This window comes from Anomaloglossus baeobatrachus, chromosome 6, assembly GCF_048569485.1.
Source record: "Anomaloglossus baeobatrachus isolate aAnoBae1 chromosome 6, aAnoBae1.hap1, whole genome shotgun sequence".
Taxonomy (NCBI): domain Eukaryota; kingdom Metazoa; phylum Chordata; class Amphibia; order Anura; family Aromobatidae; genus Anomaloglossus; species Anomaloglossus baeobatrachus.
Window position 1 is genome coordinate 120270979 of NC_134358.1, and position 17358 is coordinate 120288336.

Genomic DNA, 17358 nt, shown 5'->3' on the forward strand with positions numbered 1-17358 from the left:
TAATCGGTTGGTTGAGCTCTAACTCCCAAGCTTTACAGAAGCGAGGAGGCGACGCCTCTACTGTACTCGTCAGAAGCTTGTACACCCTTGATATAGCATGGCGCGTATTAGAGGAACCAGTGCATAGATTTTCAAAAGGGGTTTGGGGTGAGGGGTGAGTCATGATAGTATCTTGGGAAGTCAAGAAGTGCTTGAGTTGGGCATATTCAAAATGAAAACGTAGTTTAAAATTACAACTCTCTACTATCTCCTGAAGTGGGATAATGGACCCCCTCGGAATCACTCTATTTAGCCTCAAGGGGTTCAATTTCGTGCTTCCTAGAAAATTGTTGGATGATGCCCCCGGCAGAAACTCCGGGTTGTCCGTCAGTGGCATAAGGGGCCCTCTAGGTTGGATCAGGAGATTACGTGACGGCCCAGAGTGCACCGTTTTCAGAGTCTGCTTGGTGCTATAAGACATCTCAATCTTATGTTTGGTGAGGAGTGGCCAGGTCCACGGCAGGGTCGGAATTGATAAGGGGCATATTTCTTGTGCCAGGCTAACCCACAGTTTAGAGCTAGAATTATGTAGAAGATCCAAAACCCTGGCATGAGCTGCCGCCAAGTAGTATCGCCTACAATCGGGCAGCCCCGTTCCTCCTGCACCTTTGGTCCTAGTCAAGACGCCACTTCCAATACGAGGGCGTCTTCCAGACCAGACAAATCTACCGAACATGCGCTGCATCTTGGCCCAATAGGTTGCCGGTACATAGACCGGGGCCGTCTGCAGCAAATATAGCAATCTCGGGAGGGCCGTCATCCTGAGTGCACTGATCCTGCCAAACCATGAAAGAGTGCCCCCATGCCACCGAGTCAGATCCCCCTCGAGCCGTGACAGAAAACTCTGGTAGTTTAATTGAAAGAGTCTGGATAGGTCAGATGGAATCTTGATGCCTAAGTATCCGATGCTACCATGGGGTGGCCATCTAAAGGGGAAGTTTGGTTTTATAACATTTACAGTCGATTGGGGCAAGGAGATATTTAGGGCCTCTGATTTATCAAAATTAATTTTAAAATTGGACCACTTACTAAACCGGTTTAGTTCCAACATTAAGGACGGGAGGGATGTGGTGGGGCTACTTAAATATACCAGAAGATCGTCGGCGAAAGCAGCGCATTTATGCTCCCGATTGGCAATCCTAATTCCCCGTATGTCTGGGTTAGCCCGGATGGCTGACAACAAGTGTTCCATGACTAATACATATAGTAACGGTGACAAGGGGCAACCCTGTCGTGTCCCGTTTCGGATGGAGAAGGGTTTCGTCAGAGTGCCATTAATCCTAAGGAGAGCAGTCGGGGAGTGATATAACGCCATAATTTTAGACGAGAAAACTGGCCCCAGGCCTATATGGTCTAGGGTCTGTGATAACGACTGCCAGGAGACTCTGTCGAAAGCCTTCTCAGCATCCAAAGACAGTAACATCATGGGCAGCTTTTTATTGTGTGCATGTTGGATTAAATCCAGGGTTTTTATGGTATTGTCCCTTGCCTCTCTACCTGGGACAAATCCAACCTGATCAAGGTGGATCAAGTTAGGGAGCAAGGGGCTAAGTCTGTTTGCCAAAAGCTTGGCATAAATTTTTAAATCTACGTTAAGTAGTGATATTGGTCTATAACTGCTACATGTCATGGGATCTTTTCCGGGCTTTTGAATTAGGGAAATATGAGCTGTGGTGGAGTGGGGCGGAAAGGGGACTGAGTCCGAGATTGAATTGAAGGAAAGGAGCATTAGAGGCGCTAATTGTTCCGAGAAGGATTTATAAAATTTGGCGGGGAACCCGTCAGGGCCAGGACACTTATTGCCCGGGGTATCGCGAATCACTGCCAATAAATCTTCCAGTAAAAATGGACTTTCCAGGTTGTCTATTATAGAACTGTCGGGACATCTAAAAGGTGAGGGCATTGAGGGATTTACATCACTCGGTCTATGGGGCTCGACAGGTAGATTATACAACTTGGAATAATAGTCATGAAAGGTATTTGAGATGTCTGGGGTGGCGTAAAGTAATTCGTCGCGTGAGTTCTTGATGCAGGGAATGAGGGTGTGAGCTCTGCCCTCCCTCAACGCGTTTGCTAACAACCTGCCGGGTTTATCCCCAAACTCATAAAACTTCCCCTTCCCTACCTGTATCAAACGCTGATATGAGGAATCAAGCAGTTTCTTAACCTCGAATCTAGCCTGTAGGAGTGCCCGTAAGTTCGTGGCCGATAAAGCTTGCTTGTGGATGAGCTCCAGCTCAGATACCCTATGGAGAGCTTTTACTATGTCTTGGGCTTTCTCTTTCTTGATTCGAGACCCATGCTTAATAAAAATGCCACGTAGGACACATTTCAGTGCCTCCCACTTATACGTGGGGGCTGTGTCATCTACTGAGTGGTCCTCCATGAATCTTGCAATGGAGGTCTGGATATCCGAAACGCAAAGCTCATCCAGTAGCAATGACTCGTTCAGACGCCACGACCCCCTAGGAGCCGTAAGGGAGGGGATCTCAATCGTGCAATATACCGGCGCATGGTCTGACCATAATATATTATCCATTCTCGTGTGTTGGACCCAAGGGAGCGCGCTATGTTGTACCAGTATGTAATCAAGACGGCTATATGAATCCTGGGTGTGGGAATAGAAACTGTAGTCTCTGTCCGATGGGTGTTGTATTCTCCAGGTGTCGAACAGCTGCATGCGTAGTAAAGCTTTTTTAATTCGTTTGATAGTGGTGTATGCAATACTGGATTTCCCTTTTGAGTTGTCTAAAGTAGTGGACCCTGGGTGATATTAAGGTCCCCACATAAAATCACCGTACCTTGTATCAGGGGGATCGCGGTACTGATCAGGCGGGAAATAAAACTATCCTGTTTGTGATTTGGGGCGTACGCGTTAATTATCGTGAAGATGTGGGTCCCCACCCTCAGTGAGAGAATAATGTATCTGCCAAGACTATCTGTCGTGCACTTTATGATTTGATGTGGGAGGGATTTATGGATGGCTATTGCCACACCTTTTGAGCGGGAGTCAGGGTTATCCGAGGATACCCATGTCCGGTAATATTTATTTTTAAGAATAGGGGCATGTCCTTGTTTAAAGTGTGTCTCCTGTAAACACGCTATTCTCACCTTCTGTTTATGAAGATGATACAATATCTGTGTCCTTTTCTCCGGAACATTGAGGCCCCTGGCATTGAAAGAAGCGATGGTTAAGTCCGCCATCTATAAGAGAATAAGTCATTAGAGATATTTAAGAAAGAGAATCGGACACGTTCAGCCCGGCCGCCGAAGATATGGAGAAGGGGAGACTTGAGGAAAGTAAGAGGTAGTGGGAAAAAAAGGAAGAAAGAGAAAAAAACAAGAAGAACAACAGGCAAAAAAGGCCTATCATAGTTAACTGAATCCGAACAAACGTTCCTAGGGAACATATCCGCCTCATCTAGGCAGGACAGAGGATCCCAACCTATTTGGGGAAAAAGGAAGTCCGACATATCCGAGCAGAGCTCCATATATACTAAGAAAGAAAAAACATTATGGATAACCATAGACACCGGTAAAGGAAATAAATTCTTATGGGATACGGGCTATGAATAGACTGGAGGGTATCATGTGGAAGCCACGTGAGCCTCATTACTGTAAGAGGTATAAGTCATACAGGTGTTGTCAGCCTTTGGTTTCCTCGGGATCAGCTAACGCGGGCGGCCCGCCCTGCGACCCCGTTCTCCTCTCGGAGGCAACCCCCTGCTGGACTCAGTAGGTGGAGGTGGTCTAGAGGAGGTAGGCCGTCCCCTGGGCACCCACGGCTGGAGTAGTGTAGTCGGCCAGGCTGCAATAGACATTGCAGGCAGATTCAGACTCTTGATAAAAGCCGGGAGGTCCTCTGGAGAACGCAGGGTCATCCATCGGGAGTCCTTCTGTACCGATAGGGAAAACGGAAATCCCCACCGGAATGGCAAACCTCTCTCTTTCAAGACATCAAGGAGGGGTTTAAGAGTCGCACGTTGGGCCAGAGTGTGTCGTGAGAGGTCAGGCATTATGCGAAAGGTAGAGCCATTGTATGATAAGTTCTGTTTTCTCCTGGCTGCCTGTAGAATGGCCTCTTTTACAGCAAAAAAGTGTACTCTGCATACGATATCTCTTGGGCGGGAGTCATCCGGATCCGGAGGGCGTAGAGCTCTATGGGCTCTATCAAGTTCAAGGGGAGCTCCTGGTGGCCTCTTTAACAAATTGTTGAAGATGGAACGAAGAGCAGCAGGGATATCAGGGGCGGCAATAGATTCCGGAAGACCTCTAATCCGCAGATTGTTTCGTCTGTTTCTGTTCTCTAGGTCATCCACATGCTGCTGAAGGGCAAATAGTTGCTTAGATTGGTTTTCAGCAGTTTCTTGGATGGATCGGATAGATACCTGAGAATCAGATTGTTGCTCTGTCAGGGTATCTACCCTGTGAGTAAGTGAAGAGAGATCTTGTCGCAGCTGAATAAATTCTTGTTTGCACTCCGCCACTACTTGATTAGCCAGAGCTGCAATGTCACTCTTGGTGGGGATTGCTTGTAACAGGGACCGTAGGTCTGCCAGAGATGCCGGGCGCTCGTCGCCCATTGAGGCGGCCGCGTGAAACATATTTGGGTATGCGTAAAAAGAGTCCTGAAGGGCCGGTCCATATGTCAGCGTCTGCGTGTTCTGGGGATTTTTGATGCCGTCCCATACTTGTGGTGCAGATGTGAGATGTATTGGGGGTGCCCCCAGTATTCTGGGTCCCCCATTCACAGGGATTAATGGGCCCCTATCTAGGTCCCTGACGGTGGCTGTCGGACTCTCAGCCCAAGAGGACCCAGTGGACCAGGTATCTGGTGAATGCGTCTCTCTCTGAGGTGTCCCCCAGGGCTCATTGGTAGCCATCTGAGATGTAGGTGGCCCTCCTCCATTGCCTGCTCCTCCTGAGGATTGTGTAGCTCTTGGTGAGTGACTGGGGGTGTTGTTCCCCCCACTAGAGTGCACTCCGCTCCCCAGGTCTAACTGTGGGCCCTGTACCTGATTCCTGTAGTACAGCTTTCCCGCAGGGTTTACTGCTGCTCCCTCCTCACCTCTGGTCCCTGCGCTTGCTTGTGTGGACACGAGCGGTGGTGTCAGAGCTGCAGCTTCTCCCTGTGTCGTCTGCCTCTTCAGTGCTCGGGCTCGCAGCGGTGAGTCATCTCCTGGGCCCGAGCACCCATGCGTCCCGCTCCCGCACGCCGCACTCCCAGCTTCACGATGTACGGCTGCAGGCATGTCGCCGGAGCCGCCCGGACGCAGCGGAGGCACAACGGAGGGTGATGCAGGTAGGGTCGCTGCCGCGGGAAACCTGTCCTCCAGCCCTAGGCTGCCTGCTAGCGTCCCAGGATCGCGGCCGCCATCTTGGAATGGCGCCGCTGGAGGTAATGCCGTCCCAGTTGCGGGGGGTACATCAGCTCCTGCCGCTGCCATTGGACTATCGGAGGGTCCTCCCGGGCCACGGGGGATCTCCATCTCCTCACCCCTTCTCTGGGTCCCCTGGATTGCTGCCCTCATTGGCGCTGTGGCAGGGCTTCTTTCAGGCCCTGTAGGCCGCAGCTCTTTCTGTGGCAGTGAGCCGGTCTCAGGCTCCCGGGAGCGTGTTAAATAGGCCCCGATGGTGCCCTGGGGTGCAGGAGGCTTCCCCGAGGTGCTGGGCTTACCGGGCTTGTTCTTTTTTTACTGCAGATTTGCCCATTGTGGCTAATAAACCGGTTCTATGGGGGATTATTTAGAGGAGCTCTAGCAAGTAGCGTCCTCACTCAGCCATGTCCGGCTCCGCCCCCCCCAACTTGCTTATTTTCATACAGTCTGGCTAACTAAACAAATTTTAAAACTTGATAATACCCTTATAATTGAATCTATAAAAGACTGAAAAGCTGAGAATTCATAGAAACAAGCCATTATAGTGCATGCTGTCTAGCATCCATAGATTTTTGTGTGCTCTATTGATTTAACTGGATCCCAAAGAAGTTCAATGAGCAGCTTAGCATGTCTAGGTACACGTACTCGATTAGTGCTTCTCTCATTATCTATAAGACTGCCAAGCAAAGTGTTGTACACTGTTTTTTCAACAATCCCATAGACAATGAATAGAGCAGAGGTCAAGCATGCACACCTCCTCTCCATCCAATGGTGTTTTCCATCCCCTATGGCTAGGGAATAACTTTTTATGACTTTAATGAAAAAAACGACTTTCAACAGAATTAAAGGGGTGGTCCGAAATGCAAATTAGTTTTTATCCTAAATCCCTATTTATTTAATGCCATAATCTAAACTGTTTTCTAAGACTTGAATTAAAAATTACCATCCTTCCCTATCTACAGTATCTAACTGCTTTTCTTTTTTTTCTTACGTCTTTTATGATGATGCTTTATTTGAGAACCTCATTGTATGCTGGGATACTCAAACGAAGCATCATCAGGGGCATCACTGCTGCTGCTTCTGCCCATCCCTGAAAAAGAGTCATCAGTGATCTTTGTTTCAGGGCCTGGGATAGTCCCAGTGTGATATGCACTGTGTGATGTGTACAATGACAGCACGCTCTCTCATCAGCTCAGATCAATAGTAGCAAGCCGACAAAAGAGCACACTGTTGGTGCACGTGGTCAGAATACCCGGCATGCAGAGTCCAGCACTGTCCCTGCAAGTGACGTCAGAGTGTGCTCTGATACCTGCTTGCTATTGCTGATCTGAAAGGGCAATAGCTTGTGCCTCTGCACCCTGATGATGCTTTGTTTGAGTATCCCAGCATGCACTGGGATTCTGAAACAAAGCCTCATTATAAAGAAAGTAAGAAAAACAGCAGTAGTTAGATAATGTTGTGAGGGAAGGATGGGAAATTTTTTATTCAGGTATATTAGAAAATAGATTAGCTTATGGCATTCAATAGATAGGGATTTAGATTGAAAATTAATATGTATTTCAGACCACCCCTTTAAGCAGGACCTTTTAGTACTCATTTTTATATGCTTTAATTTAGATTTTTTTTTTATTTCCCAGATGACATAAATGGTTGTAATTTGCAGATCATATTCTAATACAACTTACATCTTATTTCAAGATTCTAAGGCTACCACAACAAATAAACAAACAAAACTCCATTGTACCAAAGCACCTTGGCCAAGTTTAGGAGCCTAATATATCCTTTTTAAATAACTAAAGTGTTAGAAATGTATTGAGTTTATTCAGTGTCCATTAATTCCTTAAGGACACAGCCATTGACATAGATGTATATAAGGCCATTATCTACTGTTAGAGGCATTTGGCTGCTATGTAACCAGCCTGCATCTGCCTTTTATGGAGCAGGCTTAGGCCACGAGCCTGCTCCTCAAACCTTGACTTGGTGAGAACCCACTGCGCTATGGGGCCTGGCTTACCTTGGAGGGGCGTGACTAAGCGACTACCTGGTTCTTCACTAGAGCCAGTGATGGTGTGGTTAGGCTTGTGCTGCAGGTAGCCACCAGGTGTCACTCCAGGCCAGTCCCCGGTACTGCGGCAGCTGACCTCAGAGGTCAGGAATGCAGGCTCGGACTCAGGGCATCTGATGGAATGGCAGGAACAGATTAGACGGCTGATACAGACAGGTTGGTTGGCACAGGCAGGATGGCTGGTACAGACTGGACGGCTTGTACAGACTGGACGGCTGGTACAGGCAGGAACAGGTCAGGTACTGGTTCAGAATCTCGGGTTCGGATTCACAGGACAGTTTCTGGTTTCAGGAGCATAGTTTTTGGTAGCCAGGATGAGGACTGCACCTCGTTAAGGGGGAGGGTGCCTTAAGTACCCAATGCTTCTCAGCCATAGGCTGGTGTCACTTCCGGAATAAGCGTGCTGCCCCTAAAGCGGGAGTACGTGCGTGCCCTAAGCATACTCCCAGGAGACCTGTACAGCATGCGCAGTCCTTGGTAGCAGGAAGCCATGGCAGGGAGAGCGTCCACAACAGCACGGCCAGGTTGGTGGGCATGTCGGAAGGACAGTGAGGGAGTTTGCAGGGATGCCAGCTTTACACATGACTTGCATATCCGTCAGGAGCGTTAAAGGGTTAAACTGTTCTGGACAACAAAGTTTAACAAGATTTTACTTATTTTTACTGTTTACATCAGATGGTTTGGAACATCCTCAGTCCATTCTGCCCATCCAGAATCAGAACCTGACAAATACAGAAAAAGACAAACCAAAATACTTCCTTATGGCTCCGATGCAAAGTGATCACAGACTAAGTCACCTACAGAAAACAGCAGCAAAGAAAACCATTAATATTAGTGAAGACATTCGGTGAGACAACCATTCATGTGATTTTATATTCTTATATTGTAGTGTATTTTTGCTATCACTATGAGTGAGAGTGCACCACAGGTGACAATTCTACCGTAATTGCTGCAAAAAACATTTGCTTTGTGTCACAGGACGCTACGCAATATGCGTAATGCAGCTATAATGCAATATCAATGAGTAAACCACGGGAAAAAAAGATTGAACCTGAGGTTGTTTTTTTATTAAAAAACTGTCAGATATCCTTAATAAAGAACTCATATTCGGTATAATTTTAAAACTGTTTCAACTGTTTTAGACACATTCATATGTGTTGGAAAATGTGGCACAGAGCTTCATAAATTTGACTTCAACCCAACTTTTACATTTTTCAATAGCGTAGATACATTGATGAACCGTCCGCACTGTGTGCACCCGGCTGTATATACTCTCCTTTGTATCCACTACGGTGTTTGATTAAAATACACCAAAAACTGCATGAACGATCTACAAATCCAGTTATTATATTGAGTGCACTCACAAAGTAAAGGACTGCTGTGTAAGAGATCTGAAAATCTGCATCAGTGTTTGTGGGTATTAGGCATAATCACGTCTGTGTGAAATTTCTATGCACTGTTTGATTTTATTTATCAGACAGCTCTCATAAAATTTCACAGATTTATACACTAATCTGTGAAAATCCTGGACCCAAGTGTAAGACCCTTGAGACACAGAAACGGTTTTCCATTGGCTTGGGAACAAACACATTTCTTCATTGAAATAAAAATGGATGAGGAAAAAAAACGGATGGCGCATGGATGACTTGTAAATATATTTTATACATTTTAATTTCCCCAGTAGGTTCCAATTTCTCTGTGTATATATAATGCCCTTCATTTGGCGGGTGTAGCTTGCTTGTATAACTGTGTAGAAAATTAGAAAATGTAGCAGACTGTGCTTTCCGATGCAGGGAGCCATCTAAAAAAAATGTATAATGTGCGGTATACTTTTTTTTTTTAAAGGGGTTATCCGGCTTATTTTGACTTTTTCTTGTTATTACACTATGGGGCTACATTGGGGTAAGTAAGTACATCGTGACTACCTACCTGCCCTGCTGTGAGCCCCTCTCCCCCGACTCAAAGGGTCATGTGACCGCTCCTGCCGGGATTTTGCTGCTTCCTGTGATGTCACGACGACAAGTGCAGGAGCTTGTGCGCCTGCCCAGTCGACGGGCATCACAGGTGATGCCATGTACCCGCCCTACTGGGCAGGTACAGTGCGTGGCGTCTCCGCCCCCCTTCCCTGCACCCTCCCACATATTCCATAGTGCAGGGGTCTCGCTGCATGTACGCTGCATGCAGCACCCATGCTGCTGGCAGCGCGCAGGCAGTGGCCCCCCTGCTGAACATGGCCTGTGCTGGGGCCATGCAGGCAGCGCTGTAGATCAGATGCCAGATTCCAGGGCGCCCTGTAGAGCCTCTGTATACAGCGATGATCAGCCAACAGCCAATCAGAGGCAGCAGTTGATCAGTGGAGAAGCTGCATGCACAGGTGTCCCTGCACCTTGCCTGGAGATATGACATCTGATATACGCCACTGACTGCACGGCCCCCGGCAGAGGCAGCGATCAGCAAGGAGGGGGCTGTGGCCGCAAGAGGCAGACAGGACACCTAGGGAACGAGGAGAGGTGAGGAGGATTTGTGTTTTATTTTTTTTTTTTTTTTTTTTGTGTGTGTGAAGAATGGCAGACTAGCGGGCAATTCTACAGGGCAGAGCATTACTACAAGAGCAGCAGGAAAGGGACCATTACTACAGGATGGGCAGAAGGATGGGGCACATTACATTACTATAGTATGGGGACAGCGATGGGCATATTACATTACTATATTATGGGACATGGATGGGCATATTAATACATTATATGTGTGGTGGAGGTGAGGTAATTGCGCTGTCACAGATGAGAGAAGCAGGATCACTGCTCTGCACTTAGTGCAATCTCATCTGTGCAGCACAATCACATCACATCCCCACACCTATAAAGTAGTAATGTGCCCATCTTTGCTGGGGCGATGAGAGGTCAGTGCTGGGCAGAATACTGACAGCCAATGAGTGTTCAGAGGGTGGGGCTGGACAGTGGGACCGGGCGGTGCCAGCTCTGACTGTGACATTTGGCATAGGAAGATTTCATGTTTGTTTGCGCTGCATGTAAACAAAGAGCTGCAGAGAATAAAGAGATAATTCAAGAGGAACAAACGTTAGAAAACAAAACAAGTAATGTAGGGGTGATTTATATGACAATACAGCACAGATTAGCTTACAAAAAATTTTGGAGTTTATTTCGGACTACACCTTTAAACGAGTCCCCACAGTTGACCGATGCATAGATATTTATCTTAGCTGTGGCCACGGATTTTGCCGTAGATTAAAATATGCCTCTCACCTTTTACATTTTAAGTTAGACGTATGCTGTAGAATTGTGTACAATCCACTGTGGATTTTTAAAGTATCATTATGGGACCCTAGAGTGGAGTTGATCAGAGGGTCTGTGTAGCCAGCCATCGGGAACAACCTACTAAAAAGCACAAAGTGATTGGTGAGTGATAGTGAATCAGTCTCTGACACAGTGTAAATAAAGAAGACCTTGATTTTTTCATTTTTAACATTTTATTAGCGAGAAATTAGAATTGAACATACAGATAGGTTGCATTTGGAAGCTGTTGCTGTGACCAGACAACATGCGGTCTAAGGAACTCTCAATTGAGGTGAAGCAGAACATCCTGAGGCTGAAAAAAAATAAAAAATCCATCAGAGAGATAGCAGACATGCTTGGAGTAGCAAAATCAACAGTTGGGTACATTCTGAGAAAAAAGGAATTGACTGGTGAGCTTGGGAACTCAAAAAGGCCTGGGCGTCCACGGATGACAACAGTGGTGGATGATCGCCGCATACTTTCTTTGGTGAAGAAGAACCCGTTCACAACATCAACTGAAGTCCAGAACACTCTCAGTGAAGTAGGTGTATCTGTCTCTAAGTCAACAGTAAAGAGAAGACTCCATGAAAGTAAATACAAAGGGTTCACATCTAGATGCAAACCATTCATCAATTCCAAAAATAGACAGGCCAGAGTTAAATTTGCTGAAAAACACCTCATGAAGCCAGCTCAGTTCTGGAAAAGTATTCTATGGACAGATGAGACAAAGATCAACCTGTACCAGAATGATGGGAAGAAAAAAGTTTGGAGAAGAAAGGGAACGGCACATGATCCAATGCACACCACATCCTCTGTAAAACATGGTGGAGGCAACGTGATGGCATGGGCATGCATGGCTTTCAATGGCACTGGGTCACTTGTGTTTATTGATGACATAACAGCAGACAAGAGTAGCCGGATGAATTCTGAAGTGTACAGGGATATACTTTCAGCCCAGATTCAGCCAAATGCCGCAAAGTTGATCGGACGGCGCTTCATAGTACAGATGGACAATGACCCCAAGCATACAGCCATAGCTACCCAGGAGTTCATGAGTGCAAAAAAGTGAAACATTCTGCAATGGCCAAGTCAATCACCAGATCTTAACCCAATTGAGCATGCATTTCACTTGCTCAAATCCAGACTTAAGACGGAAAGACCCACAAACAAGCAAGACCTGAAGGCTGCGGCTGTAAATGCCTGGCAAAGCATTAAGAAGGAGGAAACCCAGCGTTTGGTGATGTCCATGGCTTCCAGACTTAAGGCAGTGATTGCCTCCAAAGGATTCGCAACAAAATATTGAAAATAAAAATATTTAGTTTGGGTTTGGTTTATTTGTCCAATTACTTTTGACCTCCTAAAATGTGGAGTGTTTGTAAAGAAATGTGTACAATTGCTAAAATTTCTATCAGATATTTTTGTTCAAACCTTCAAATTAAACGTTACAATCTGCACTTGAATTCTGTTGTAGAGGTTTCATTTCAAATCCAATGTGGTGGCATGCAGAGCCCAACTCGCGAAAATTGTGTCACTGTCCAAATATTTCTGGACCTAACTGTATATATACTGGAGATTTTTTACACTGAATAAATTGTGTCGGTCTGTGAGAGATAAGACTGTTTCTGGATATAATAGAAACAAATATCCAAAATAATATTCAGGGATTGAAGTAATGACAAGCAGGGAAAGATAGGTCTTTAAATAGATACTCAATAAAAATCCTTCCTTTTCTTTTCCCTCCCTCTTTCTTTTCCCTCCCTCTTTCTTTTCCCTCCCTCTTTCTTTTCCCTTCTTCTTTCTTTTCCCTTCTTCTTTCTTTTCCCTCTCTCTGTCTTTTCCCTCCCTCTTTCTTTTCCTTCTTTTCCCTCTTTCTTTTCCCTCCCTCTTTCTTTTCCATGCCTCTTTCTTTTCCATTCCTCTCTCTTTTCCATGCCTCATTCTTTCCCTCTTTCTCGCCTTTCCTTCCTTCTCCATCAAGACAGACACAAAAAAACAAATCCCCATAATAAACTGGCATCTATCATCATGAACAGTCAATGTATAAGCAATGTATAAGAAGGTATATATGCTAAAGAACATATCATCAAGTATCATTGGTATATAAGTTCATTGAGATTGGAGTACCAAAAAAAGAATAATTCCCCGAGGGATAAATCCCATAAAGTACAAGTAGTGCAAGCAGTACCGTGTTTCCCCGAAAGTAGGACCCCCCCGAAAGTAAGGCAGGGTGGGGGTTTCGGGGGGGTCCGCCAATGTAGGGCACCCCCCGATTGTAAGGCAGGGTAGCGGGGGGGCCGGGGAATGTAAGGCCGCCTATGGGTGGTGGTCACGGCGTAATGTAAGGCCGCATATGGGTGGGGGTCCCTGGGGAAAGTACAGGAACTTACCGCTGCCGCTGTTCCCTCGCTCCATCCAGGCCTTCTCCAGTCTCGTGCCACCCGTGGTCCGCCTCCGGTGAATGGCCCCCGCAAGGCTCCCTGCTGGCCATCAGCTCGAGCTGTGATTGGCCAGTCAGCCGGCTCGCAGCTGATTGGCCCTCAGCTCGAGCTGCGATTGGCCAGTCAGCCGGCTCGCAGCTGATTGGCCGAAATCAGCCGCGACGTCACCGCCTGCAGGCTCGCTCCGATTTCGGTAAGTTCCGAAACTCTGTGTGTGTGTGTGTACGGTATGTGTATGGGTGCCGTATGGGGCTGTATGTGTCAGTGTGTGTGTGTGTGTGTGTGTGTGTGTGTACGGTACCGGTACGATATGTGTGTGGGTGCCGTGTGGGGCTGTACCGGTACCGTATGTGTCAGTGTGTGTGGTGGCAGAGTGGGGGGCAGAACCACTGTATGGGGAGGCTGCAGGGGGGAGGATGGGGTGGATGCCGGATCTCAAACAATGGGGAGGCTGTAGGGGGGAGGAAGGGGTGGATGCCGGATCTCAAACAATGGGGAGGCTGCAGGGGGGAGGAAGGGGTGGATGCCGGATCTCAAACAATGGGGAGGCTGCAGGGGGGAGGAAGGGGTGGATGCCGGATCTCAAACAATGGGGAGGCTGCAGGGGGGAGGAAGGGGTGGATGCCGGATCTCAAACAATGAGGAGGCTGCAGGGGGGAGGATTGTCTTTTTTTTTCCAATGTAAGGCCTCCCCCGAAAGTAAGGCAGGGTGGGACTTTTGGGGGTAAAATTAATGTAAGACAGGGCCTTACTTTCGGGGAAACACGGTAGTAGCAAAGAGGAACCATGACTCACCCATGGAACACTATTTATGGCCATTATATAACTTGTATATCCTCTATCTACAGACTCTAGATGTTCCAGCAGCTTCTCTTTGTATCTTTCTGCTTCTGCCTCCCTTTTGCTTCTTCCCCTTCCGCACTCCAAACACTTTTATAGGCAGCAGCTGTAATATGATCCCTCAGGGAAGACTCATCTGAAGACAGATTTGAGCGTTTTTGAGAGTGAATGATGCAGTGCAGGAGATACGTGGAGAGAGAATTAGTGACAGATAAGTGGGAGGAAAAAACATTCTCTAAATTGATATTACAATTATTATTTTTTTATCTTCACTTGTATTATTTTCATAAATCAACAATACAAATATACGGTAGTTAGTATTTACGGGAGTATTTATTTCCTATTTGCGTACACAGTTAGGTTGCCATCAGAAGTCTTTATTCCTAGACCGGTTTTTCTCCTGTATCTACTACGAATTTTTCTTGCCCTTTTTTTAACTGTCTGAAAATGTAGAACTTTACCATGTCATGCTCCAGTGCCTAAACTCAATGCCTACATGGGATTTCTTCCAAAATCTTTTTCTTCTTGTAGAATATATGCAAATATTCTATTTTTTTACAGCTTTGACTGATAGGTGGAAGGGAATTTCAGCATAATCGGTTTTCTTTTTTTCTGCAGTGAATATATCATCATATGACAAGAGGTTGGAGCTGCTCCTTTTGGTTTATGGCAGAACTCAATGCCATGTATATTCAGTCCTTTCCTCTTTACATTATTAAAGCTGCTAGTTAAAGGTTACTTAGTGATGACATCAGTAAAGCCCCTTTGCAGTTCTATAATATATTTATTTAGCCTGTGATGATAAATGAAAGCAATATTGTGTAAATAGCAAGGAACGCTAAAGAAAAAGCTAACCACAAGTGGTACGGTGCAGCCGAAAGCAGCTTTTCAGAGTAGCCATGTCACACTGCAGATATGTGCTGCTACAAAGACCAATTTGGCAGATGGAATTAATGAGCCATGTACTTTGTATTTTTCTCAGCCGTTTGATGATAGATATGTAACTTAAACTTTATGATAGTACTTACATGGGTATGATGTCGCTTGCTTCACATTTTACATACATATGTGGCTAAGCATAATTTAATATTTATTACAGGAGATTAAGTATGTCTGCTGCCAGAAAATACATATTTTTTCTTACTTAAAATGTTTATATTTTGAGCTAAAAACTATTTTTGCAATTGGCTTCATTATACATTTTCCACTATTTTGCTCTTTGTTTCCTGCATACTTGATGTTAACCTCTTTCCGCAAATAGATTTTGCATGCACATCCTGGGTCCTAATATGTGGAGGTGACTCAGGAGCTGATTATCCTCCACATGCGGCAGATACTGTCTATATTTTATAGCCGGCATCTGTCTCACAGCCGTGATCAGCACTGAGTTATGAATGTGGCTGTTACACAGTCTATAACATTGGAATATAAATGGAACATGCGCCAGTGCCCACATGCACTGGCTGTCATCGACCCCCTGTCATGAAATCATAGATAGCCGATGGGTTATTATTACAGCTGGGGTCTGCGGAAGACCCCCATCATTATTATCTCAGACTTCCTATGCAGCTCACCCTATGTATGTGCTTTACACGCTGTGACATCGCTAAAGCGATCTCGTTGGGGTCACGGAATGTGTGACATACATCCGGCCGCGTTAGCGATGTCGTTGCGTGTGACACCTATGAGCGATTTTGAATCATCGCAAAAACGTGCAAAATCGCTAATCGGTGACATGCCCCCCTATTCCCAATTATCGTTGCTGCTGCAGCTGCGATGTTGTTTGTCGTTCCTGCGGCAGCACACATCGCTATGTGTGACACCGCAGGAACGAGGAACCTCACCTTACCTGCGGCCGCCCGCAATGGGGAAGGAAGAAGGTGGGCGGGATGTTCGTGACGCATAAACGATGGGAGCGGGTATGCACGCTAGCGATCTCTCTAGCGAGATTGCAGCGTGTAAAGCGGCCCATAAGCTGAGTACCAAAGAAGGACAAAGATTTTCACTTGATACTGAAATACTACTGTATTACAGTGTATAGTATAACTGATCAAACGATCGCAGATTCAAGTTCCCTAAGGGGACCCCAAAAAAATAGAAAAAAAGTTTTAAAAAATGTTAGAAATTTATTAAAAAAAGTAAAAGTTCAAATCAAACCCTTTATCCTCCGTTATAAATAAAGTAAAAAAGAAACATATTTGGTATTGCTGCATTCATAAAAGTTCAATTTATTAATATATGGGATCAATTAACCCAATCAGTGAAGGCCGTAAAGAAAAAAAAAAATAGGTAATCAAAGCATTGTGTATACATGAAATTGTATCGATAAAATCATCAGCTCACAGAGTAAAAAAACAAGCCCTCACTCAGAGGAATAATATGTTACAAGTTTCGGAAAAATGGGACACAAAGCAAAACATTTTTTTTTTTTGCAATATTCTGAATTTTTTTTCATCATTTTAAATAGAAAATAAATCAATACATGTTTGCTATCAGTGTGATTGGACTGATGTAAATGAACAATCATGTTTCAAGGCAATTTTTACCACACAATGAACACTATAAAAACAAACCGCAAAAAAAATAATAGCGGAATTTCATTTTTTTACCATTTAAACACAGTAAAAGTTTTTTTTTCCTGTGGTTCAGTACATTGTATGGTATAATGAATGGTGTTATTCAAAACTGAAACTCATACCACAAAAAAACAGGCCCTCACACATCTACGTCGATTTAAAAATAAAAAAATAGCTTTTGAAAGAAAGCTAGGAAAAAATAAAAGCTCAAAAAGGAAAAATTCCCTGGTCCATAAAGGGTTAATGTAGTCTGTTGCTATAAATCAGCTGAGAGGAGATCAGGAAAAAGACAGATAAGGCAGAGTTCACTTGTGCTTTAAGATCCTCTAGAATGGATCCTGCAGAGATCTGTTGTCAAAACGATGTCTGACGGATCCTTTTTTAACATGGGAGTCTATGGAGAACGGATTTGTTAACGCATTGCTATTTATCTTCCTTTTGAGATGAATCCTGTAAGAAAAAAAACTGATCAGTTACAAATGCAAGAAAAACAGATAGCTAAATATTAATTTATTAATGGATCCGTTTTCCATAAACTCCAATGTTAAAAAATGGATCCTGCAGACATCAGTTATTATACAACGGACAAAAAACTTGACTTTGCAGAACTTTATTCCCAACGGATCTCTGCTGGATCTGTTCTAACGGATGATTACAGGACATGTGAACTCAGCCTAAGGCCTCTTTCACACGTCAGTGATTCTGGTACGTTTGTGCTTTTTTTTAAAC

The 17358-nt window shown here is 45.1% G+C and overlaps 1 protein-coding gene across 3 annotated transcripts in view; it reads left to right on the forward strand.

Annotated features, from left to right (window-relative positions):
• The window catches only part of PPP1R42 (protein phosphatase 1 regulatory subunit 42), an 85632-nt gene that overhangs the window by 50835 nt on the left and 17439 nt on the right, over positions 1-17358 (forward strand). For all 3 annotated transcript variants that reach the window (XM_075316322.1, XM_075316324.1, XM_075316323.1), the window contains exon 8: positions 8158-8329. In XM_075316322.1, coding sequence (XP_075172437.1) covers positions 8158-8329 — 172 coding nt within the window. The remainder of the gene's footprint in view (positions 1-8157; positions 8330-17358) is intronic.